Below are 27983 nucleotides of genomic sequence, written 5' to 3' on the forward strand. Positions count from 1 at the left end.
TATGATGCAAACGCGCTTCACTAATGATCTTGCTGCCTGATGACCCTTTACATTGTCACTGGATGTGCATTTTATGCAGGGTTTTGTCCCTCTGCTGGGGTCATTATGGAGACACTTTAATCCTGCACTCCTCTTGGATGCTGGAGCTGTTATACAAATTCCCAGGACCATCATATTTGATTAACAATTGTCCAGAAAGCTAAATCTCATTGTAAAAAGCATCTTATGTGACTGCCTTAAACTCCTGACATTTTAAAAAGATAAGTTATTCAGTTTTGGTTTTGATTATTTAAAAGTATTTATGCCTGCTTTTAAAAAAAATCCAGTTGATCACTTGGAAAAGACAGGCATATTGATTGATTACTATTTATCCTAAAAATTGGGGCTGGGGTCATATCTAAATAGGTAAAATGCTTGCAGTGCAAACTCAAGGACTGGAGTTTGGTCCTCAGCATGCAGACTTAAAAGAAAATTAAAAGGCCAGGCATAGTGGTATCGTGGGTCATTTCTTGTCATCTACTGCTAGGGAGTTGGGCGATGCGGATCCTGGTATGAGGTCTCCAAAAAAGATCACCATCTGCCAAACAAATCATCAAAAGGAAGCTGAATGACATCCGAGGAAGGTCTTAACAGCTGAAGTTGTCCTTTGACCTACACATGTATGTGTATACATCACACACACACACACACACACACACACACACACACACACACACACGCGCGCGCGCGTGCGCGCACACACACACACACACCGTTAGGAGAATAAAGAGGAAGAAGAGGGTCCTTCACATAATTTGTCACATTCTTCATTATTCTCAGCACGACACCATGCACCTCACAGAGACAGAAGCCCATGCCAGCTGATACAATAACAGGCACTAGGCAGTGTGCCAAGTGCTGGATGGAGAGTATCCTAATTCTCCAGAGCAATGGCCCTGTCAGGAATGGTTACCCCTATTTCCCGGACGAGTGAACTGGTACGTCAGTGCAACGTCACAAATTCCTTCTAAGTAGCCGAAAGTTTTATTCGAGGTTGTGTTCTGGGAAGCTGACAAGAGGCTGAAGAAGTGTGATGGAAAAGGAGGCAGAGGACATTGTGTGCATGGTCGACCTGGGCAAACGCAAGTTGTTTTTCAGTTGGGTGCTTTTAACTTTGTGAACTGGCGGCCCTAGAAGACAAAAGAGAAAGGACACTCTTTAAGATGTGGAGCTTTGCTGCTTCCAACAAAGCTGCTCATTTGTAGAGTCCATAGACGTTCTTTCAAATGAGCGGATTCAGTGTTCATTAATTAAAATTAATTGAATGTTGGGTTCCACTCCTTATTGATGGCGTGTGAGACTCCGCTGAGAGGCGGTGGTGCTCCCAGATAGGCTCCTTTGAGCTATATTTCTCATTGTCTTTGAAAATAATTAAACCCACATTTCAATGTTAATATGATCACTAATGAAAAGATTCTTGTACTAACAGAGCAAGAAGGGACTTTAGAACCCTTGGACATTAGCCCTGTCCAATTATGATGAAAAACGAAGCCCAAAGCATTGACCTTGACTCACCCCGACTAGAAACAAACTACTGGCCAAATTAGTTCTAGGGAACCCACTTGAAAATAGATGAATATTTTTATTAATTATAAAGAAATTATATTTTAAAAAGTCATATGTATTTTTTCTTCTATCAATGTAATTTTCTTTGGAAGATGTTTTAAGTTTTAGCATTTAAATAATTAGTATCATTTCTTAATATTCAATAGAAGCTTTACAGGATATGTTTTATTCTAATAATAATAGACTTGTCTTTGCAGATGTAATTAAATGTTTGGTTATTTCCCACATAATAGCAAATTTATTTAATTACTAAACTTGAAATAATATTTAACAAAAATGCTATCTCCCTATGATACTTAGACCATGAAGAAGAATGTTGTTAACATTCTCCTGTATATCTCTTCAGTATTTTCCCCCATGGATAAACACATTGTATTATTTTATTAAAATATCATATTAATTTTCCTCCCTGACAATATCACACATATACATAATGCATTCTGGTTATTCCCATCCCACACTTTACCTCTTTCCTGCTCCTATAACCTCCCGTCGTCTCTACAACTCCTTTTCCCACATTCGCTATTTATGTCTCTTTGTTCTGTTTCATGACCCCTGAGTTTAATGAGGGCAGTGTTCAAAAAAGGAGTGCAGAAATACTCACTTGAGTCTTGTGAGTGCATCTGTTAGTACACAACTTAAAACAAAACCTTCTACTCTCCCAGTATCCATCAGCGCCAATCGTTTGCCCAAGACAGGAAAGGATGTATGAGGCTCTCTGGCTAGGAAACCTTTGGCAATTTTATTTGTTTGTTTGTGCATCTCAATTCTAATTAATTAATCAAAGTATTAAATTACTCTGATTTAATCTCATTATTGTTATGGACTAAATCTTTGTATGTATTGAACTCTACCAAAATGGCTGTGTTAGGAGGTGTAGCCATTGTGAATTAATTAGTCCATGAAGTAGAGACCTCATAGTGTAATCTATTTAAAGACAAACTCAGAGAGCTCTCTAGGCTGAATTATGCCCAGGCAAGATCAAAAGTGAGTCCGCATTGTATGTCCTTGAAGAAGGATCACACCTGAACCTGATAGTGGTCACAAAAATTAAGTCTTCAGAGTTGTAAGAAATAAATCTCTTTGTAATAAGCAACCTAGTCTATAGTAGGCCCCACCAAATAATACTACCATTGTTATTAACTCAGTAAAAAAAAAAATCACCTGAAAGAAATGTCTTTATCTTTCTCCTACTAAGTTTTAAACATCTATGTCCAAAGCTTTTCATCTTCAAACACTTGCCTGTAACAGGATAAAAAAAAGTTAAATCTATCATTGAAATGTGAAAATAAGTGGTTCCATAATGATAAGCTAAACTTCTATGTATCCAAAACTTTTATCACGCAAGTGAACTCTGTCACAATCCTATTTAAAATGAGAATGGAATGAAAACCAGAGTACAAGCTACTCTAATTAGACAACAATTTTTGCAGTGTTCTTACTCTATGAAAGATAAAAGCATTTCATTTTGGCAAAGCTTTACCTCACTCATCTTCCATCAGGTAACTAGGTGAGACAGCTTGCTTGCTTTCCATACTTGTACATCATATCTAAAGAAAAAAATAAAATCAGCACTGCTTCCCCCCCCCCCAGCAGATTAAATCCCATTAAAAGACTTTCTCCTGAAGCACCAGTTAAAAAGAAATGACCGTGGGGATATTCACATCTTCATAAACAATTTTCATGTTCACCAGGAAGGGGCCCCCGTCCCTGTAATCTTGATATCCAGTGTCTCCTAGAACTCATTTGTACCACTCATAACTATGGGTTCTGTGGTCTCTTGGATAACGCTTTACAAACAAATGGGCTTTTTCATTTATTCCTAATGACTTTGGTTTATACAAAGAGATCTTAAACTGTCCCCAGAGCAATCATTTTGTGAAAATGTTATTAGAACATCTTTACAAATTTAGAAACAAAGGGGAGTTTCATTAACAATGGAAGTCATTGGGAATTGAGGGCCGCTGGCGTATCCAGTTCCTACCCATCTTGTTTTATTTTCAGTAATGAGGCAGATTGATCTTGTGGACTATCCTTTGATTCTTTATCTGGTGAATGGCTAAGGAAGTGAGGTGGGGAGAGTCACTAGAAAAATCAGCATTCTCAGGTTAATCAGCTCTGCCTTTACTCTTGGAGGAGATATGTGCAATTACATATCCCGGTATCTGCTTATTGAACCATTTCTTTCCTGAGACTTGGGGTTTGTTCTCAAGGTTGAAAATTATTTTTCACACAGATTAACATATGTGTGTCTCATTTTCCTCCTCATCGAGTTTGCTGTGTGTGCTATGTACAAAGGGGCAGACAGCTTGTGATAAGATTGAAAGTAGACTCAACAACATCCATATTATGCAGTATTCATCTTGATTTACAGCTGCAGATTTCTACATAGAACCTTCTCTCATTCTATGTAGTGTTGATTTTAAATGGCTGCCCAGGACACTTGAGTTACATTTCTTCATTCCATCATTGTATCCAAACTTTTATTGCTGGATTTTTTTTCAAGGCGTCTTCTCATTGCTTTGCTATACAGTAGATCCTTAGATTGTTGCTAAATTGTGTCCTTTTCAGACACATAAAGGCTGTGTTTACTGCCTATCATGGCAGTGTTGGTAATAATTCTGTTTATTGCTAGAAACCCAGTCTTGCCAATACTGAGTATTTTTGAAAGATGATATGAAAAATAAAATTTAAAGATATTAGAGATGACATCTATGCCCAGCTAACTTCTTAGAGAATTATGTGTTTGCCCTACAGGCATAGAAATTTCTCATTGACTAGGCTCAGGGAGTCACAATGGTGCTCTCTTAAAAGGTGCCCTGAACTTGGCATGATCAGCTTCGCCAGTCTTAAGAGTTCTGACAGATCTGACAGAGGTTAGGCACCAACAGAGTTCAGAACCAGCTTTGGACTAGAAAGTGCAGCTTACCTTCCCTGCTGCTCAACACAGACCCAAAGTGGGTGGGGATTCCAACTGTTAGCTTCCTTCTGGGAGAAGCATTAGCCTGTGCTACAGGCTACAGGCATACAACCTCCCAGTTTCTCTGAGTCTTTCTCCAAAGACAGCATCAGGCTTTCCAGACATGACTTTCTGATGCATCTAATGTGATCTAGAAACCTAAGGGAGAATGGAGACAGTGGATTGGACTGTTAGACTTCACAGTTCCTCTCCTAGCTCAGCACAGAATAGGTACACAAGAGCCTCAGTTGTCTGCTACTTTCCTGAGAAGGAGCTGTGAGGTAGAGGCCTTCCAGAATCTGCAGTCAGGCTGGTTGGCATAGGTCCTCTCTTGCATGAAGCTTCTCTAGGCACTTGTGCAAAGAAGAATGGTATGCGGAAACCCACATAAATAAGAGCCAGAAAATGAACATATAAGCCCAGGAAACCTAGAAATTCCTCTTAATGAAATAGACCTTGTTAGGGTAAAATCACTGTCAGAAGTGTGCTCCCTCAAGCCAAAATAAAATGATAGCAAAGCCAAGAATTCCAGTGAAGATTCAAATAACCTCAAGGTACCAGCAGGTATGGAAATGAACATCTGAACTACAGTTCACTTGAAGGCTTCATCACCAGCTGGAAGCAATGGCAGGCATCAGCAAAGCAAGTGGTAGTGATCATAGATAAGAAGGCGTGAAGAAAGAGGAAGGGCCGTTTAGGACATTAGGATGCCATCAAGTAGACGAACATGAGCACTGCACAATTCCAGGAGGGGGAAAGACAGAGAGAAAGGATCAGAAAGCTGTCTGAAAAACACAGTGGCTGATTTTTCCTTAGTCTGTGGGAGGAAATTAGCATGCAGGTCCAAGGAATCCAAGAATGCAGAATACAAGACTCCTAAAAATGCATACAGAGATATACCACAACCATTAGCATCTCTCATCTCTAAGCTGAAAAGGTAAAACAGATACACATACACAAAGTTTATAAGTAACTATATTTTATTTATTTTTCATGTATTTTATTTATGTCATGTATGTGAGCACAGTTTCCCTTCCCTCCTCTCCTTCCCACCACCTCCTTTCAAACCCCCCCCATCCATTCATCCTCTGTATCAATTCTGAAAGGGTAAGGCCTCCCATAGGTATCTCCTGGGTAAACTGGGGAGGGCTGATGGTGGGTGGAAGTATGGAATCATGAGCCATCAGGTAGAGCTGGAACAGGTTGGGGGTGGGATGGACAGAAAGAATAATAAAAGAGATGTCTTTATGGAGGTTCATTTGGGGTTAATCTTGATGGGTTTCCATGTGAGGTTAGGGAGAAACCTGGTGCCAAGGAAAACTCCAGGAATCCACAAGGATGACCCCAGTTAAAACTCCTAGTAATAGTGGAAAGTAATGTGGTGTTACAATGTTTATGATTTATTAAAGCCACTGTACATCAAAATAGCAAAGCAGTCATACTAGTTGGCTATAGAAGCTAGGTGATAGTGGTATACACCTTTAATTCCTGGACTCAGGATTAAGAGGTAGAAGGATCTCTATTAGTTCAAAGCCACACTGGCTACACAAAATTGATCTAGTCTTAAAAAGCTCACACAAAGGTGATCTCAGCACCTAGGATCGCACATCTTTAATCCCAGCACTAAGGAGATGGAGACAGGAGTGATATGGCTGGGCAGATAAAGGAATGTAAGAAGGAGGATGAAGGATCTGGGAGCCTTTTGTCTCTGGGGATTTGTCGAGATAAGATTGCCATTTCAGCTAGGTAGAGGTAAGATTTACTGGTTTGGCTGCTTTGTTTTTCTGGTCTTCAGCTTGAAGCTTGAACCCCCAATATCTGTCTCTGGATCTTTTATTTTTTGTGTTACAAAGTAACTATTTTTATGATAGGAAATATCCCTTCTGAGCTCAGAGTCCCTTCTGCTATAAAAAGTAGTTGACGACATAGATGCCATGCAGACATTAGATGCTGACAAAAACAATTCAGACACAGATTACAAAAAGAATAACTCAGAACATGGCATTCCAAAAGACGTTATTTTTGGCCCCTGATGACTCTTTAGAACGTCTGTAAGATGTTGTCATGGCCAAACCATGTGTTGATTTATGTATGTGTGTCTTAGACAGTTTAACTTGCATAGCCAGTGGTTGCCTCTAGAAGATAAATGAAACAGCCTTTGCTAGTGGCTGTAGTATAATGTTCATGAAATTTCTAGGGAATAATATAGTTTAATATTTACTGCTATTTTTTCTTTTCTCTAGTTTTTGTACTTTTCTATAGAGAATGCTGCTCATGTAGCCATGGAAATCCTAGTTTATTGGGCTTTATTCTCATCTTCTCTTTGATCTGTCAAAAGCTCAATGGTTTGCTTTTAGAAAGTAAACTAACATCTAATATTAATTGATGAGTTACTGATTTCAGGAGAAATTCTAGAGTTTTGGGGGGTTTGTTTGCCAAGTTCTGTATGAAGATCTTGGTAGTGTTGACCACCATATGTCATAGTATTTGGAGAGACGACCCATCCTGATATGTCAGTGCTGATTTATTAAAGATATCTGGTATTGAAGACATCTGGCTGATCTTAAATTATACTTATTAAGAATGAGTACTTTCTCTAAAAAGTAGTAATAGTGCTCTCCTTAGTGAATTTCAGTATGTATTGTGTGGCAAGCTGGTCATAAACAGAAAGGAGGAAATCGGTGTCACCAAGTATTGGTAGGGGAGGACTCTTGACAGAGGATCCAGACTGAGATAGAAAACAAGATAAACAGTGAAGCCCTCTAATGCTGTGGACTATACCTCTATCCTCCTCGTCCTTTCTTCTCACACTTTAAAAAACAGGTGAACAAAAGCTTGCCTGCTAACTACTGAGGGAAAGGGTTTTCTCCCCCATGAGCATCCTTTCTTAACATCTGGAAAACATCCACTCACTGGTAGATACTCGGACTTTCATATACTTTCCCGTAGCCCTTCAACCATACTAGTGTTTAACAATGAAAGTTCTGAATCTTTAAAAAGCATTGTTTCTTCCCATGAGTTGGAAAAGACAGACCGTGTAATCACATTCAAGTTATTAATGGGGAATGTAAGTAGTAGACTAATGAATATTGCAAAAAGATATACACACTTTTCAGCTTTTAAAACGTCTTTGGATATCTCTTAAGAGAATTATTTTAAAGAACCAGGAAATGTGGTGCATAGTGGAACACCACTGTGAGAATGTTGACTTGTAAATTTATAATTCATTAATTGCCATGCTAGGTTTCTCACTCTGACTTTTTATTTTGGAGTAAAAGTAATAGTTTATTTTCCTTTTTATAATAGCTATGTAAACATAATGAAAAAGGATTTTCGTTACATTTTATTGTTTATCATTAAATTTATGGTCCTGTATTTGTAATGTTTGAGCAAATTACTTAAGATAATAATATAAAATGTAAGGTTGACCAGTTAGCTCAGTTGTTTAGAGTGTGGAGCTAATAACACCAATGTCATGCATGGGTCATGGGTTTTAGTTCCTCTACTGGCCACATGGAAGTTCCTTAGTGCTGAACAGATGGCTCAGTGGTTAAAAGTACTTTCTGGTCCTTTTGATGACTTTACTTGCGTTCAGTTCAGGGAAATCAACTCAGGTGGCTCACATCCTATAATTCCAGTTCCAGAGGACCTGATGCCCTCTTCTGTTCTCTCCAGGGTCTTGCACAAACCTGATGCAGTTATATACACTCAGACCCTCACACTTACACATTGTTTTGTAAAACAATTTTTTAAAAGAATTTAAAATTAAATGGCTATCTTTATTTCAAATCAGTTATCCATCTACTACTTTTGTTGTCAATTCCTGAGTGTGAAAGCAAATTTTCAGATAGCAAGTCAGATAATGCCATTGAAAGTAGAAAGGACTTTATTTTTGGTTCATAAACACAGCCTTTTTTAATGATAATTTTATGAGTGTAAACAAAAAATTAAGTTCAAAACTTTTTTGGCATAAAAGACATTATTTTCTAGTCAGCAATATATTTACACTGTTTTAGGGGAAATGGAACTGGCAAATCAACTTTTAAATAGCTGGCTGTAGGAAGGCAAAATTGGTCTTTATTTTCAAAAGCACGAAGTTCTTGATTAACTGAAAAGCTACCCGGGTTTACTTCCTTAGGATACCACTAAATGTTCGAGACATCGTCTACTGCACTGGGGTGTCTCTGCTGGATGAGGATGTGTGGGAGTTCATCTGGATGAAATTCCACTCCACCACTGCAGTGTCTGAGAAGAAGATATTGCTGGAAGCTCTCACTTGCAGTGATGACAGGAATTTATTAAATAGGTGAGCCCATGAAATCTCTCAAGTTAGTTTTTTGTAATGAATGTTATCATCTACAGTCAAACTGCTCCAGAGTTGGTTTTATTTCCCTGAATATATGGTACTGTAAAATTTGGCACTGAAAAACATATCTTTCTAGAAATAAGGTAAAATGACTAAAGCAATTTGACTTAAAAGATAACATGGTTTATGGCTAATTATTTTATAAAGTCTTATATGTATCTAAGAAAATATTTTATTTGAAAAGGGAAATATATAGTGTGAAGAATTTGAGAGTGGAGTTGTGTCAACAAATAAGATTTGTGATTTTTCCCATTCCATAGGAATTCTTGGAGTTTAAGTAACATATTTCATGACAGTGCTATGAATTTCATCTACATTTTTTAAACAGAATTTGTTTCTGCAACTTTCATTGGGAAAGTGATGACCTAAGTATTTTTGAAGGATATGACTAAATTGTGATTTTTTAAAATATAATATTATAAAGTGTTTAAGTTTTTAGACTAAAAGTTTCCCCACAATTTTATCCTTATAGGCTTCTAAATCTGTCTCTGAATTCTGAGGTGGTGTTGGATCAAGATGCAATTGATGTCATAATCCATGTAGCCAGAAATCCACATGGTCGAGATCTTGCCTGGAAGTTTTTCAGAGACAAATGGAAAATACTCAATACAAGGTAGAGCTTATAATCTATTCATGCTCGAATGAATAAATGAAAACCAATATTTGAGGAATAGATATCCAAGACTTATGTTAGAGCTATGACCCAAATAATAACATTAGACCTTATAATATTCAGCTAAGATGGCTGTTGTCATTCCTTGAAACATGATTATTTTGACACTTCTCTAGCATTCCTCATTTAATAGAGATTGGTAACCTTAATTAATCAGAAAGCATGAAGAGACTAAGAATTGTTTAGTAGGGCAATTTTGCTTGGAAATTCATCAAATTGCACAAAGTTGAAATCCTTTCACAAAACTTGTATATATATTCTATGTAAATTATAGAGAAAAACATCAATCACATATAAATGCCATTACAACAAGAAACTTTACTCTTGTAGAATTGTTTTAAATTCTCTTTAAATGTAAATATCATAAAACACCTCAATAAAATAGTGACACAAAGAAGATTCATTAATCACTTGGATCATTGTATTATTCCAGCTGCAGTAGAATTAATTCCCAGGATATCTTGTTTCGTGGTGAGAATTCTTCAGCTTCAATTTTAGAATTTATTTCATTATGCATTTAAATATATTATAATAAATGCTAATTTATGTCTCTGATAATCTCTATGGTATTTTGAAATTAAATCTATTATGGAGCAAGTAAATGCTCCATGTTATTCTTCAACATGAATTTCTCCCAGACAGTAAGCAAACCTAAAGTTTGGTCTCTTGAAAGGTGATGTAAAAGCTATTGTATGTTTTTTTCACTCCTTTATCACTTACCCTTGCATAACAAGTTCATCAGAATGTGCTGTTACAGTTACATACATTTCTGCCCATAGCTCCTTTGTCAGAAACCATTGGTATACCTATAAGACACATATTGTGTTTTCAATTCACATCTTAGAGTGATAGGAAGATTAGAGCTTGCCTTGCCAATTGGGTTTATAATGAGTCATGTAACAGGCATTAATACACATGAGCATTTCAGTTCAAGGGATTTCAAGCACACACACCAACCTTTCTTTGGTTTGATAGACTAGAGATCAGTGGGATCATCCACATAGCATTTATTTCCTCTTACTCTGTTTCTCAGCATGCGTATTTTGTCTCTGAGAACCTATGGCCATTCAAAGGGTAGAAAGACTGACATTTCAGTCTACAAATATAGTGGTGGTTATCTTCACAAGGATGAGTGCTTTTATGAGTTCCCATTGTCCTATCAGTTCATGAACATCAGGGATCATGGAGGAAGGGCTGTCTAGGATATTATTTTCTCACTATACAGGGTCCCTCTGGTTTTAAGTATCATGTGCTCTCATGGCTTCTATCGCTCTCAGAGCCACATAACTTCGGATAGTATCATGTGGTAAAGTCATTTTCACTGAGGATCCCTATGGGAGTACACCAGAAAACTAAACCTATAATTTGTGCTTGTCTTTTTTTTCCTTGGTAAGTCAGGTAAGTATTCACCAATTGCTTAAACCACACAGCTGGAAGTCTATAGAGATATTCTCCTTCCTTGCAGTGTATATAGTGCAGATCTAAGGCCCTCTCAACAATCCTAGGTGGTGAAGGCTTCCTTGCTATTCCTAACGCCACTTCTTTAGCACATGTTTCCTTGTTTTTGTTTTTCTTCTCCAAGAGTCTTAATGTGGTCTTCCATCTTTCTATCTCTTTACACACACACACACACACACACACACACACACACACACACTCACACATACACACAGACACACACACTCTCTCACACACACACACACACACACACACACACACACACATACAAACACACACACCTTGTTCTTTTCCTGTCTTTTTTTTTCCCTCTTGGTCTAGAACCTTCTAACAAGTGTGGATAACTACCCTCTGTAATATTACCAATGATTCTGTGCCACTCTTTCCCTCCGGCCCAGCCTCATAGTTTATGCCCTCCTTATGAAAATAAATTGAAGCTGTGTTCACATATCATGCGTTTTTTCTTGTCTTTGTTTATGCCTGATTTCTGCCTGGCATTTCTTTCTCAGAACAATACCATATTCATTTCTATGCATCTCCTAAATTGCAGAACTGTAGACCTAAGAATTCTGTGCATCATTTTATCAATGCTATATCGAGTCACATGAGAATTACCTCTTTATATCTAGGCCTTAACTACATAAAATATAAGGTAGAAATTATGTTCTATTACTCCTCATCTGAGAGTATAAAGGAAAACTATTGCATCTCCCTCAGAAGGAACTGGCTTTTTTTCTTGTATGGTCAGCCACTTTTCTGACCACATGACCTTGACAACAGTCACTTGTGTTAGTATTGGAGTGATGGGTTATTTACTTTTTAGCCCTCTTGGAGCTCAATAAGTAGCTCCTTACATTTGCATCATTCTCCCTACCGACTTTTCCTGAGATTGCAAGTTTGTATCATGGCACCTGGCAGTTTATAATACCAAGTCTCCATCTATTTACTTTGACTAAGTTGTCATTTTATCTCATGACAATTCTCCCATTTAATCCCCTCTTTTAAATGCTAAAGTACTGAAGAGCCCGCAAGTTGGGGAAGCAAAAGGAAGCATCTAGTAATAATGGTGCGGCCTTTGCTTCCACAAGCTCAGTCTTATTGTTGGTTATATTTGATTCTAAGAGCATGAAATCCTTGATTACTGGCCCTAATGAAGTAGAGACAAATCGACAAAGCGAGAGCTTCTAATTCACAGACATACATCAACCAGGGTTCATAAGTCAAGAAATGGTGTTCATAGTGCAGGAACTATATAATGTAATTAATAAATAAATAGATATTTTAATAACTACCTATTTAGATAAGTACATCATTTAATAATTAGAGCAACTGATGCTATTTATGAAATATTTGTTAGTGAACTTTGCCTTGGTTTCTGAAACTTATTAGAGTTCTACGATTTAGCATGACTAGCCAGACCACAGAATCTTTCTCATCTTTGACTTTTTCCTTACAATGATCTAGGTTGCTGTACCCTAGAACATTTAAAAATGCCCCCCCCTCTCAGGTATTGGCTTACACATAGAACAACAATGCTTGTATCCAATTCTAGAGGCCTAGACTTGGAGAGACTCTCTGACAATCACAAGTCTCTGAAAAACTGCAGACGGTTAGGTGGACATGATAGAACCCCATGGCAATAAATGCTTCTTTGCCTCTCTCCCTCCTGAGAGAAGCAGCCAGTTCTTCCCTGAGAGCTGGTGATCACCATGGCCTTGGCAAATGCAATCCTTGGGAAAGACTCCAAAAATCGTTCTAGCCAGATTGCTTAAATTACTACCTTGATAGATATTAAGACTGTTTTCTTTTATCTTTATAGGTATGGAGAAGCGTTATTTATGAATTCCAAACTTATCAGTGGAGTTACAGAATTTCTTAATACAGAAGGCGAACTTAAAGAGGTAAAAATCTTGTTCAATCTTATAGCATCACAAGAAATTACAGACTTACTTCAAATACTTCTTTCCATTACATTCATACCAGTTCCTTTTGCTACCTTCTGCACACTCTCCATACATGAATGGAGACATACACACATAAACACATGTATGCATGCATGCATGTGCACACACTCACTCATTTTTGTTTTTATTAGATTTATTTTTTTAAATTTTAGTTTACATCCCAACCAAAGTTATCCCTTCCATCCCTCCTTAGGCCCCCACCCTCACCTTCTCAGTCCCCCACCCCCTGCAACTCTTCCCAATAGGTAATGGCTCCCATGGGAAATCAACAAAGTTTGGCGCATTAAACTGTGTTAAGTCTGAGCATGGCATCCTCTCATAGAGAATGGACTTCACTGAGCTAGCTCATACACCAGAGATAGATCCTGGTCTTACTTCCAGGGCCCCCCCAGATAGCCCAAGCTTCACAACTGTCTCGCACATATGGAGGGCCTAGTTAAGTCCCAATAAGGCTCTACAGCTGTTGGTCCAGTGTTCATGAGTTTCCATGAGTTGATCAGCTGTCTCTATAGATTTCTCCATCATGATCTTGACCTCCCGTGCTCACATATTCTCTCATCCTTCTCTTCAACTGGATTCCTGAAGCTCAGCCTGTGGTTTGTTATCTCTGCATCTGTTTCCATCAAGTACTGGATGAAGGTCCTAGTTAGGGCATTCTCCAATCTGATTACAAGGGAAGGCCAGTTTGGACACCCTCTCCACTATTACTAGGAGTCTTAGCTGAGGTCATGGTTGTGGATTCTTGGGAATTTCCCTAGCACCAGGTTTCTCTCTAACCCCATAGTGGTTGGGTCTCTCTCTCAAGATAAAGTTTTCTTTGCTATTTTCTTAATCTATTGCCTGCAAAGTAATCTCTAACATTTTAAGCATGAAATGCCTATGAAGAATGGTGAGGGCTGTGAAAAGTGTCCAAATATAATGAATTTCATAGTTGGTGACCAGGCATTCCAGAGAGCTTGTATTCAACCACTGCTCCTCGAATGCTTCTGTGAACTCAGTTTGTAAACCATTCACTAACAACTATACCAATGGCTACGTGTCCAGAAGGGATTATGTTTGATGATGAGGTACACAGTAAAAGTCTGGGTGCTTATGTAGCCACAGTAGCCTACTAATAGCTATCCAGTCTATTAAGTGGAATAAATTTGTATTGTAGGAAGGAATACCACCCCTGATAACACACATTTAAATTAATAGTTCACCTAAGATATATTTCTTGGCTCTATTACACATTAAGTTTACTAGTGAAAATAAACTTGGCTTTTTAATGAACTTGTGTCCAGGTTCTGGAATATTTATGTTATCCATTCCCTATATCTTATCGTGTAAGCCATCTATGTGCCTCCTTTCCCTCCAGTGACTCCTGTCAGTACTCGAAAGTGGTATGAACTGAGGACTATCAATCACACAGGACAATAATATCACAATAAAGATTCTGTTTGGTTATGATAATGGATGCTGCCTTTTCCTCTTCTGCTTTGCACGGTATACAGCTAATATTTAGCACTGAAATTCCTAGTTTCATTAGTTTCCACGGGCGACAGGAAGGAAGCTGTGACCCACAGATGCTCCTGTGGAGCAGCATTGCTTTAGAAGCATTGGACCTGGCATCTCTGTCACATCTTCTGCTACTGCTCAGGTTCCTGAGAGCATCTCCTTTGTCCAACTTAGGGTCTGGCACAATGAGTATGTGCTGATCTAAAGCTCAGTTTCTAATGATTTCAAAGTCAGCACCCCCCCACCGCCCCGCTATGTGTGTTCTCAACCCTGAAGCTTTTAGCTCTGAAATCCCAGAATATTTTTGTTACTTTTTTTTTTTTTTTCAAATGAAAGGGGCTAAATGGAAAGAACTTTTATGTGTCCTTAGGAAACAGAAGGCATGTGTAAGTTATAGTTGCTGTTGTTGTTTTTACATTTAAACAAAATGCTTTTGATATCATGATTTAATATTCGGTAACAAGAAACAAAGTATTTGATACCCATAACCACCACAAATATTGAGGAGAACTCAGAGTCTCTCCTCCCGTCCTCCTTCACCCTGTCCATCCTGTTCCCCTCCCATCTCCTGCCTTCCTTTCACCTTTACCCTTCTTTTCTTTGTGTACCATTCATAAAGTCCCTGTTTTGATGATACAGAGGTCACAGAAAACATTTTCTAAATTGAGGTTTAATCGAATTCATCACATGCAGACCTTCTTGCTTTATGCATTTCGCTTACATTTTTCATTTTTATCCTTTAATTAATTGCCATTTTAATGTTCCAAGCTACCCCATCATGAAAGTTGTGATTTTTTTTTATAAAAATGAACCTAAATTATGGCTTTTATTCTATTATCTTCAAAGCATATAACTGAACAATGCAGGCTCTCACTGGAATGAGCAATGAGCCATGTCTCTGTGGACTTGTTTGCTCTCACTTTCCAGTTTAGCTGTTCTGCCAGACGCCCTTCCATACTCCCACCACTGAACTGTTCCCTGCAGGTGTAGGGAATGTGAGTTTTCAGGTGGGACAGGGTTTAGTTTGTGTTGCCAGTCATCCCTTCCTTAAGCAGAATGCGTTAGGCAAGATCAATGTCTTCCCTTTGAGGCTACACCTTATTATTGCTAAGTCTGCAGATCAGAAGGGAATAGGCCTCTTTGAGAATTATGGCATAATTTTTAATTTCTCCATTTTTAATTATGCAATTTTTGTTGTCTGTGTGTGGATGTGTGGTGAAACGGCAGGTGCACCCCAGAGGCCAGAATAGGTAGGCTTTCGGGGGCTCTTAAACTGGGGTTTAATGCTGTTTGAGCTGACCATGGGTGGTGATGGGAACCTAGCTGGGGTCCACTACAAGAGCAATGTGCTCTCCATAGCAGAGCCATCTCTCCAATGATTTCATATTGGAATGTCCATTATCAGCTTCAGTATTTTGATGGCTACTAATTATATAAACAAATTCTGCTTTATGTCCCTGTTCCTCAAACCATTCTAACACCTAAGACTGGAGTTTATTATTAAGTATGTGCAACCAGCAGTTTGACTGAGGCAATTTATCCTTTCCTTAGTTTTTAAGTTAGCAGGAACATAGCCTCATAGAGCCTCAGAGACCTTTGCAATTCCCAACTAATGTCCGTAGAACGCTTTCCCAGTGTACTGGATCCTGCTGTGAACCTAACACACAGCCCTGCTGTAAAAGACTATGTGTCCCCTCCATCAAGAAGACTCCAATTACAACTTCAACAGGAAAGTCATATATATGGTTTTATTTTACATATCGATCCCAGTTCCCTATCCTTCCCTCCCTCCCTCTTTCCCTCTCTCCCACCCTCTCATGCCCCCGACCACCCTCCCCCCCGTCCCTCCCCACTCCACATGTAGGGTAATTCCCTCCAGAAGGGGTCATCTAAATCTGTCAAGTCTTTTGGAGTAGGGACTAGGCCCTCTCTCCTGTCTCTAGGTTAAGGGGTATCCCTCCATGGGGAATGTGCACCAGGGATACATCCTGGTTCCACTCTCCGAGGTCCCTTAGACTGCTCAGGCCTTCTAACTGAGACTCATGTTCAGGGGGTCTGAGTCAGTCCAATGCTGGATTCCCAGCTATCAGTGTGGTGGCCCATTAGCTCCTCCTTGTTCAGGTCAGCTGTCTCTATGTGTTTCTGTAGCCTGGTCTTGTCTTCCCTCTCTGCATCTAGATTCTAGTTTGGCTCAGTGTTTAGTTGTGGGTGTTTGCTTCTATTTCCAGCAGGTACTAGATGAGGGCTCCATGATGGTGGATAAATTAGTCATCAACCTCATTATCAGGGAAGGGCATTTATGGTAGCCTTTCCACTGTTGCTCAGATTGTTAGTTGGGGTCAGTCGTGTAAGTCTCTGGACATTTCTCTAGGTTCAGTTTTCTCTTCAAACCTATAATGGCTCCCTCTTTTATGGTCTCTCTCTTCCTCTCGTCTATTCCTCCCCTGACTCAGTCTCCCTACTCCCACATGCTTTCCTCTCCTCCCCTTCTCTTTCTCCTAGCTCCCTCTTCACTCACTGCTCCCCCCACTCCCCATCTGCTCAGGAGATCTTGTCCCTTTCCCCTTCTGTGAGGGACATTGTATGAATCTCTTGGATTCCTCCTTGTATCTTTGTTGCTCTGGTGGTGTGAATTATAGGCTGGTGATCCTTTGCTCTATGTCTAAAATCCATATATGAGCGAGCACATACCATGTTCCTCTTTTTTGTGACTGGGTTACCTCATTCAAGATGTTTTCTTTGTTTTCTTCAAGTTCCATCCACTTGCCTGGGAATTTCAAGATTCCATTGCTTTTTTTTTTTTTTTTTTATTTCCTCACAGAGTAGTATTCCATTGTGTAGATGTACCACATCTTCTTTATCCATTCTTCAGATGACAGGCATCTAGGTTGCTTCCAGGTTGTTGCTATTACAAATAATGCTGCTCTGAACATAAATGAGCACATGTCTTTGTTGCATGGAAGTGGATCATTTGGGTATATGCCTAAGAGGGTGATTGCCGGGTGCTGTGGTAGGCTAGTTCCCATTCTCCTGAAAAATATGAAACGCTTCACGAATTTGTGTGTCATCCTTGTGTAGGGGCCATGCTAATCTTCTCTGTATCTTTCCAGTTTTAGTATGCATGCTGCCGAAGTGAGCACAGAAAGTCTTTTACCTTGTAATAGACCAATAGCTAATTCTATTTAGTTCTATAATTATCAAGATCATTTTATGCTTTGCAAGTTTTCTCTTTAAGTATTTTGATGCCAGAGTCTAGGATACCCTTAAATAAGATGTCATTCAATGTTAAAGAATTTTTAAAAGATAGATTGATAAACAAACCTAGAAATTGTGCTAAGAAAATCAGAGGGCACAACACTGACATTTCACTAAATTTTATTTTACAAAAGTGTCTATACTTATTCAAAATAAAAGCAGGAGAGATAAATACCCAAAAACCCAATTACGATAAAACCTAATGGTTTTATTTTTATTTTTTACCTAGCAAAGAGCCTGAAAAATAAACAGGATGGGATTCAAAGTGCCTTTGTCTATACTGAGCTTGCACAGACAAGCAAACTCAGCCAGACACTGTAGGCCCCTGGGGACCTGTGAGAAAGTTCCGAACACACATTTCCTATGAGCAGTGCTGAGGGATACAGGACAGAAGATCAATTTATGGCAGCTGCGGAGAGAGTGCCAGATATGCTCTGATGACTAAGCTTCCCTTCCAGTGAATGAGTCACCTCAGGATCACTGAGCTCACAGGGGAAGTATTTAGTCCTCAATCATAATTTGAGAAATGAAACTCTAGAGATCCACTAGTTACATTGTCTATGGGGTTCTCTTATATGATAATCTGACTTTGTATCCAATCATGTCCAAGCCTTTGTTTGGAGTTTTCTTCAAGCGTTCATCTCTTTTCATGAAGAGACCTGAGCATCTTCATGTAAGTGAAAGGATCATTGATCCCAATCTCAAATGCTCAGTGAATGCCTAGGAACAATATGATAATGCAGAACACATTTTGAGGAGAGGTGGGTGTATTTTTCATTGACTTGTAATATTAATTTAATATACTACAATATCATATTCTATAAATCACACAATTCAGAATTCAATAAAATGCCTTATTGGTTGCTGAGTGGCCATAGAAGCTATCTGAACATAAATACATGAATGAAAATGCACCATTGTATTAATGAATATCAAACTGTAATCCAAATACCTTGTGTGAATGTATTTGTCATTACAAGCATAGTGTATGGTACATATTTATATAGAGCAGTGCTTTAAAGGTTGCAAATGTGCAAAAAGTATTCTCAATCCAGTCTTTCCTCCTCTTTTCCTTGATATCTATAATTTTAGTTAAATATTGCATTAATTTTATGGCAATATAATAATTCTCTCTTACGCCTTAGATATCTTAGGTTGATTTAGCATTCAGTGATTTTGATATCATGTAGTTCTGTGGCATGCATTGCCATTGCCAACATTGTCTGATGATGAATGTTCGGAAGGCCCATCAGTATCAAACAACAACACCAGCAAACTGTCCATGAACTAAAATCCAAATTAATTTGGAAATGTAGAATTAACCCCAGTTTCAATACCTCCAAACATCACTCTCCCTGCCCAGATTTTATCTTGAGGCTCTGCGTTTCCTCACCGGCAGAGCCTCCATGTGGCACCCTCTATGTGATGAATCACACCCACACTAATTACACCACATAATGTCTCCTTGCTGCGAGTTGATTTTTCACGTTTGTCTGTTAGCACTGTAATTGTTGGTTGGTTGCCAGTTTCTTAAGGCACATTTGAAAAGTGAAGCTGCCAGTGTTTAATCTTGAAGTGAATCCTTGCCTCTTCTCAGAGTACATGAACTCTCCAAATAAGAACTCCTATCACTAATAATTCTGACAAAGCACTTGAAAGTTTTAGCTTCAAATTCTCTGATTCAATGAGACACCCATTTCTTCCTCATTCTTTCCAAGTCTATTAGGTTGGCTGTAATGTCGCTAATCACCCAGGTTTCATGGCGCTGTTTCTTTGTTCTGCAATCCAGTTACTTTGGTTATCTCTTGACACTGACAATGGTTTTAAGTCCTATCCTGCTTATTTTTAGACCATGACTAACAATTTTCTCTCTTTAAAGAAAAAGGTGAACCTTTAGCATTACCGTCAGTTTCTCAGGCTCTTTGTAGTGTTGAACGTACCTTGTATTCGGAACTGGTCTTCGAAGCAATACCAGCAACCTAGTTTTTCATATTGTATGTTTATTATTTGCTGTGTTGTGTGTGGCTTGGGTCCGGGAACTCTAGCTATAGGCACTGAAGTAATGACAAAGGATAGACACACATATAATGAAGCTATGATCAGGAGGGTTTCTCTAATGCTACCTACCACTTCCACTACAACTTGGAATTTCTGTTGGTTTGTTAGCTACAGCACAGGGGAGGGAATAACTGGTCTCAGTAGAAGGTATCTACATGTAACTAGCCTCAGGCTGTAAACATCCAGGAGGAGAATGACACAGTCTCTAGTCTTTGCACACACTAATTAATCTTTCATAAACACTCAAACTCCTAATAAAAGCTTTGCCATCACTCTTGAACCAGGACTGTATGGGTAATGGCTTTGTCAATTTCCCATGGGCCAATTCCTCTTAGGGTCTGTGCTCATGTCAAAATACACGTTTATTGAGTGTTTCACTCACACAGGATTCCTCCACTCACTACAGTTACCTCTTAATGAAACAAGAAGCATTTGGAGTTGTTGAAATTGTAATTTCTGAATTTCAGAGTAAATCATGTCATCTGAAGAAACAACTAACCTTTTGTTTTAAATGTGTTTTTATTAATCAAATTTGTTCTTCACAGTTCATACATGTATGGTTCCTCTTACTTCTGACTCTCTGTTTTCTGTTTCCAACCTCTGTCTAGTCCCCTCTTTTCTACAAATCTCCTTCCATGCCCCATGTCTTTTTTGTTTAGTTTGGTGACCCAGTGAGGCTTGCTGGGGTTGGAGTGGGCCTTTAACCCAACTAAAGACAATGACTGTCTCTTTTCACATCTCTATCGGTAACCAGTTGGCTCAGCAATGAGCTATAGAGCCTTATGATTTCCCTTCCAACTGTGACTGACAGGTGAAGAGGTCAGATTCTTGCAGCCCAATTGCCAGTTACTAACTTCTGTGGGTGCATGATTTCAATGGCTGCATCTTGTCTAGAGCATGCCACTTTGCAGCCCCATCTTCTTGCATTCTTCGCACCTCCTGCAGCGTTTATTCTCATTTCAAACTTGTCCCACAATTTATATACTTCCTATCATGATTATGTTACCAGTCCAATCTAGTAAATGAAGGGGCACTATGTCAATCAAATGAAATGCAAGTTTGGGTTTTATAAAGAAAAGAGAGGTCATTCATATGGTAGCCACGTGTGGAAAATGGGTAAACGAGTGTCAGAATTCCAAATCTGAGAAAAGGGTTGGGAAGGACGCATGGGATAGACAGGCAGTTAGGAATAGCACTTAAAGGTGATGTGACCCGTGTGTTGTTCATTCAGGGTCAGCCTTCATATCTTTTTTGTAGGATCCCCAATCAGAAAATGCCACTGTTAACATGATATATGGGGAAAGGTATTGGTTCTAAAATATCAAAATGTCATTTAGGGGACATCTGCTTAGTCCTAAGCGAACCCAGTAGGATATACAGGATGCAGACTTCAAGTTCCTGAAATGTAGTGCAGGCAACTATTGTTGACATCATAGCCAACATAGCAGGTGTTAGCCCTATAAAGCAAAGGCAGTGGAAGACTCGGAAGCAGTGTTTGGGTGCATGGCCTTTTAAATTTTACTCAAAACAAGCAGAGACGGAGGGTTCATTCATGTTTGCCCTAGGCGTCCACATGGCACCTCACCTCAAATATATTCTTTGCCATGTGTGTTCCACACAAGTTCTTAGTAATACAAGCAGATTCACCATGGTCAATTTCTATTTCCAGCTAAAGAACTTCATGAAGACCTATGATGGAGTAGCCTCTGCTTCGTTCTCACGAGCCGTGGAAACCGTGGAAGCCAACGTGCGCTGGAAAAGGCTTTATCAAGATGAGCTATTCCAGTGGCTGGGAAAAGCCGTGAGGCACTAACTAATATGTGCCAGTTGTCAGAAACGCAACTCAGACTTTTAAAAGGACCTGCTTTTGTGGAATGAGGAGGCTAGCAAGTATTTCAGTGATAATGTGTGGGTGTGGGAGGATTGTTTGTTGTTGTTTGTTTGGGTGATGGGTGTTCTTCTTCGTTCCATCCACTCTCCATGTGTGTCTCTACTGGATATTCCTCTGTATAGAAACTCTTTCAAGTGTCACTTGCCCTGGCTACTTCAGCTGTACATTACCTGCCGTTCAGGACCAAATATGATAGTGGTGCATGTTGATATTGCAGTCAGTTTGGAAAATCCTATTCAGAATACTCTGTGCATGGATATATGGTCCTGCCTGTGTTCCAGCATGCTCCTTTAACATGTCCAATGTTGTATGTGAATATATGTACATCCAGAATGGGCATTATGCGAAAGCACAAGGATTATCTATGACAATCAGTGTTGTAATGAAAGTCAAAACTTGAGGAGGGAACTCTTCTCTCAGCCATGGACAACAGGAGAGAGAAAGCAGCTCTCTAAACAATCTGTGTCATTTGTTTCAACACTTGGATTGTCTAGCAATGATGATTGCGTTGCTAACTCATTTTCTTTGAGTTAAAGCTGTGTATACACTTGCAAAGATGTATAGATAGTATGTACATATGCATATGTACATAAGGAAGCTCTACGTGTATATAATATGTTGTACATGCATCTGTGCGGAGAATCTCTTCAGATCAAAGGAAACAACTCTTTTTTTTTTTTTTTTTTATAAAGTGTGGACACTTGGAAAAGGCTTCGTATAATTTATCTCAATACTACTATTCCTACTTTATAACTCACTTTCTTAACTGCTTTTTCATCTACATCATGAAGAATGAAGTTTAACAAAATATATGCGCAAACTAACCACTCTACAAAATCTCTAAAATCGATGGCTGCCTTTCACAAATTTCTGTCATCATTTTGGCCAACATTCCCATTGCATAAACCAATTCTGTGTAAACTTAGGATGATCAGTACTAAGAAAGTGTTTATTTAGAGCTCCTTTGTCTTTCTTACCTTAGATAGCACAGAGGTGAATTCTCTCTCTGTGTTGATCTTTATGTGTAAATTGCTCCTATCCTCCATTAAGCAACCATACCTCAACAGGTCTATTAGCATTTAATGACCTTTTATACCAGTTGTGCCCTCCCTGAAGACGTCTACAAAGTTGCTTTTATGCTGTGTTAATGTACAAAATATTTCAGAATTTGGAACTCTGTTCTACCTGGGAATTTTGAAGAACCATTTCCATGGCTGTGTTTAACACAGCCATGTTTCAGCATTTTTCACACCCAGTAGGCCTGTTCCTTGCTTCAGAGTTAACATATTTTAAGTTTAGCATTGTAAAATACTGATTACAACTACTATAACTATGTCAACTGTTTTAAAACCCCTTTCTGTATTCCTGTTGTGTTCAGCTATTCCAAATATTGCAAATCATTGAAACAATGGATTCAGAGACCATCACTCAATGCTAGGGGAAAATTATATATAAACCAGGAGTCCTAGAATTGTTTTGTTTGAAGAAATGAAAAGCAATTTCTCAGTCCATTCACTAAGTTGCAACTAAATTTGAACCTTATCATATGAGCAATTAATGATTACTTCTTGAACCTAGAATTTTCAACATTTCATTCAATTAAAATACATGAATTTTAAGTACTACATGGCAATAAAGAGTCATGGAGAGGCTTATAGTGAAATCTGAAATTTAGGTTACCTATTTGAAGTGAGCAAATTCTAAAACATAATACTCATAAATAGTATACATCCACAAAGGCCTCTACATACCATTATACCATGGGTAAATTCATTCATGGAACAAAGGTGACCAAGGTGTAGGTTGATGTTTTGTTTCCTGAAGTACTGAAAATCCAGAGAAAAGGCTTTTTATTTTAAGGAAGTCATAATTTCCAACTTTGAGTTTTGAGACTTTCTTTGTTCTTTATTCTCCCTGTAATATATGATTATAACAATCATCATAATCCTCTTTCAGTATTTTTGTGGCCTTGAACACAACTGGTTTAGCTATAGTCTAAATCCTCTGTATCCTTATGTGCAATGTTTATACCTCATGAAATACTTGTTCAACAGAATAGTGGTACCAATGGAACGGAGATGGCATTTTTGTTCTACACATGTTTCAGTTGTTTAAACTTTCCAATGTTGAAATGATATTTGGCTTTACAGGTTTTTTTTAGTTGTTTAAATAGTAATATTTTCAAAATAATAAAACAACCAATGATATCTCTTGGAATATTCTGTAAAATGTAGCTATAAAATTATATTTTCTACTTAGAGTTTTTATCGTTCTCTCTTGTGTGTTTTACAGATCAATTATCTACATGAAATAACATGTTGAAGGTTTTCATCATCCAGTCTCAGAAATATCCTGTGCCAATATATGTATAAAAGTAAACCTTTGTTTTAATTAGAAAATGCTAGATTATTTGCCACTTTGGGTATTCATTATCTCCAAATAACTTGTAAATAAAATGTTTTCCCCATTTTTACACTTTTTTGCCATAAATTTTCTTATAGTCTTTGAAGTTTTAAAAACTGCAGAGTTTCAAACTTAGAAAGTGGATATTTGTAATACTGGCTGTTTCTCTTGAAATTCATTAGCATGCTCTTTTGCTGGGCCTTAATCCCCTTTGCTTCATATGATTTTGAGATACATGTATTTATTCTGATATTCCAGTTTACATATATACCAAAAATGTTACAAGGTTATTAATGTTTTAACCATGAATTTCTAAAACTCATTCCATTATTAATAACTTCTACACACGTTGATTTGATTTTTCACAAAAACACAATGCACGTTTGACTTCTTTAAAATGAAGTTGAGAACAGCCATTCACACCTTTAAAACTCCAATTCTCTCACATAGATGGTCTGTAACCAACATACAGCAGTATCTATCTATCTATCTATCTATCTATCTATCTATCTATCTATCATCTCATTAGCTTGAGACTTCACAAGTTCTAGACCAGCATAATATATGTTTGAACAAATCTACAATTATTCTATTTTCTTTAACATTTATATTTCAAATTTGTACAATTTCATATGAATTTGATGAGCATGGTAAACACCATTTTCTTTGTCCCAATGTAAGTAGTCAAATATCTGGACACAGAATTTAGTCTATTGTTTATGGTTCCCATTGCAGATCTGTTATAGAACATAGTTTAAATGAAACCTTAAGACTGTGACACTTTACTTTCAACACCTTCTTCTGATAGTGGAAGGAGATAACAGCTACAGATGGTCAGAATACACACAGAAGGTTATAGCATCTAAATAACTGAAAACAATATTCAGTAAAATGTATTTAAATCTGCACAGACTGACTTGTAGAGAAATTATTTTTCAGAACTGTGGCACGGAATCAGTTGCAATAGATAAATCATAATGAAGCATACAATGTGCATATTTCAGATTCACTGCTAATTGAATATTTAAGTTAAATATTTGAGATATTTAAATAATTGTCTTCTGGGATACTGGGGCATGCAGATCAAATACTCTTGTGAATGCTCCTATGATGGATCCATAAATGTCACCTACAATAGTGAAAGAACAGATGATGAGAAGCCAGCACTTCCATGGCATGCTTCCCTTTATCAGAGATCATGGCTGAATTATCATTTGATACCAATAGCCATGTGCTGTTAGAATTCAACCAAGCTGAATAAGGGTTTATTGAATAGATTGGTTTTGACTGAGCATGTGGTGACAGAAAAGAAGATGGTGGAAAATAGGTTCAATAATGTTCACATGAAAAATGTAAAGAACTCATGAACTGGTGGGAAGGAAGGCAACGAGAAACAGAATGGCATGCTCTAAAGGGGTCGTTCACTCGTTTTTTGCTATGAAACCCAACTACTTCCAAAACATGTGGGCAATTTTCACTGTTTGATTTCACAGTGCTTGTGTCTTTAGAAATATGTAACATTTTCAAATTATAATAATGCCATAAAATTTATGCAATAATAATTGGAATCAAAATTGGGATAGAATCTAACCTTGAGAAAAGCTGTGCAATTTAGGGATGTTGTTAATTTTTGGAAAAGTTTAATCCTCTTGTAAAAGTATCTCAAATTCGCCAAGATGATGTTAACCTTATTTGTTGACTTTAAGGAAATCATTTATTCTTTTAAGCAGGTTCAGCAATTGTGAACTTAGGCAATAATTTATTTCTTCAGATTAGTATATGTGAACTTGGGCACAAAAATATTCTCATGAATGATGCTAAAATTTCAACTTTCTAATTATATAAAATTTTACTGCCTTGAATTAACTAGCAGGTTTTAAAGTCAAATTTTTATTTCATTTTGGGGTGGATTCAATAAGAGTCTTAGAAATATGTAGTCTACCAGTTTTTGTTTTTAGTTTCACGCCAATAAACTTGGTTTTAAAGTTTAGATAGATAAGAAAAGTTACAAAGCTTCTAGAAAACCTTTAAAAGAAGTCATTACAAAGGGGTTTTCAGGTTGGGGTGCTCATATGCGCCTTGAGTTTTGTTTGTTTTTAAGCTATCCAGCTATTCAGTGTCATAGGGGTTTCATATAGTTTTCACAATCCACGCGGAACTGCTTGAAGAGTTTGTTTTCTGTTATTCCTAGTTCATATACTGTTTCAGTAACAAAGAGGAAAAGGGAGGCTGCAACTTGTTCAGATTTTTTTTTCTTTTTAAAACACGAATAATTAATTGTAGGGTAGGATCAAAGATGTGAACGTGTGTATGTATATCTATCAAACTCCCTACACTGTGGGTATCGTCTCATGTAATAACCCCACAAAATCTTATGAATTCTAATCCATCATCAAGAGGACGGAGGGTAGAAGCCATTGGTTTCTAAAATGAATTGCTAATATTAGTGGGGCTGTAAATCCATCACCCTGGTGCCTCTGTCAAGCCTGAGACACTATCCATTCATAAAGACTCTTTGGGATATTTGAGTACTCCTTCGTGTCTCTCACACTCTCGTTGTTATGGAGTTGTTTGAGATAAGTGCTAATCGGTGTTTTTTTTTTTTTTTTTTGCTTATCACCATTTTCTTACCAAGGTAACTTTGTGTATTTTCTAAAACTGTTCACAAAACCCCTACATTTTGTTTGTGGGGGTCTTTGAACCACTAATAATTAACAGGCTCTCAGCATGGATAAAGTCACTGGAAAAGATAAAGAAAAAGGATGGATTGCAAAGCACTTCACCTCTATCTCATAAAGATGAAGTTAAGCTTGTCTCAGCACGTGGGAAAGATCTATTCTCCTAGCCAGAGCTTTCCTGTTGTTTAGCAAAGAGATCTGAAATGTTCCTCTTTCTGCATAGAGCTACAGATGGATTGCACTGCTTAATTTACTCAGTGTTACGTTTTCAACGGCCCTGCTGTGTGTAGATACAGTCGAACCTAACTGCTTTGACTCGCTTCTTTACAGGTCAACTTGCTTCTAATGGCACACATTTTTCTTATGTCATGAAAGAGCAAAGTGTTTTGTAGGAAATATAATAGGGGAGTAAGAACACCCGCCTCAAATGTGCAGAGCATTTCTTTTCTGTTAATCATCCCTGCAAGGCTCAAGGGATTACACTCACTCTTATGTACAGGCCTGCCACCACCTTCGAGTAGTGTGTAACCTACTGAGTGAGAAAACCATTAGATAGTCTTTGTTCCTCGTTTTTATCTCAAATAGGTTTCTTAACTCTCACATCTCAAGTGAAAGCTGTTTTTCAAATGAATTGCCTCTCAAATGTTTTGTTCTAGATTTCACAGTATTGTGCAATGGTAATCTCATATCGGCTTTTAAATTACACCTGGACATTGGCGTATATTAGTGAAGTCTTTCATGGCTATCGTTTAGTCTCCTTTTAAAATTTTAATCAACTTTGACAATAGGTAAATACTATAAATAAAAAAACCCGCAGCAGTATCGTTATGATTTTACACATTTTTCAGTTACTTACACAGTAAAATAAATTTATTTTTGGCTGTTTGGCCAAGCCTGAATTTATCAGAAAATTAAATATTACATTGTAGGACTATTCCTAATAAACAACCTTGCTCAGTAACAAAGCATATTTACCTAAAACCATCACATCAGACTTACTTAGCATGTGCCATATGGAACCATATTTCCTCCCTTTCTAATATTTTTATGGTTTGGGTATGAAAAGGTCACTGGTCTCTTAGTAAACACAAGTTCTAAGCATTTTCCAAATAAATAATCTTTTGTTGGTTTAGCAGAAAAATGTTTTTATGGTGTGACCTTAAGATTACTCAGTAA

The 27983-nt window shown here is 37.8% G+C and overlaps 1 protein-coding gene and 1 non-coding gene across 2 annotated transcripts in view; one reads left to right on the forward strand and one right to left on the reverse strand.

Moving 5' to 3' along the window:
- The window catches only part of Trhde (thyrotropin releasing hormone degrading enzyme), a 335962-nt gene extending 314314 nt beyond the window's left edge, over window positions 1-21648 (forward strand). Inside the window, exons 16-19 of the mRNA XM_051176235.1 lie at window positions 8703-8870; window positions 9403-9543; window positions 12881-12962; window positions 21505-21648. Coding sequence (XP_051032192.1) covers window positions 8703-8870; window positions 9403-9543; window positions 12881-12962; window positions 21505-21648 — 535 coding nt within the window. The remainder of the gene's footprint in view (window positions 1-8702; window positions 8871-9402; window positions 9544-12880; window positions 12963-21504) is intronic.
- On the reverse strand, window positions 17556-17662 carry LOC127215868 (U6 spliceosomal RNA). Its single transcript, XR_007833986.1, has one exon. It is a non-coding gene; the product is annotated as a U6 spliceosomal RNA (small nuclear RNA).
- Window positions 21649-27983: the final 6335 nt, after the last annotated feature.

Source organism: Phodopus roborovskii, unplaced genomic scaffold, assembly GCF_943737965.1.
Source record: "Phodopus roborovskii unplaced genomic scaffold, PHOROB, whole genome shotgun sequence".
Classification (NCBI taxonomy): domain Eukaryota; kingdom Metazoa; phylum Chordata; class Mammalia; order Rodentia; family Cricetidae; genus Phodopus; species Phodopus roborovskii.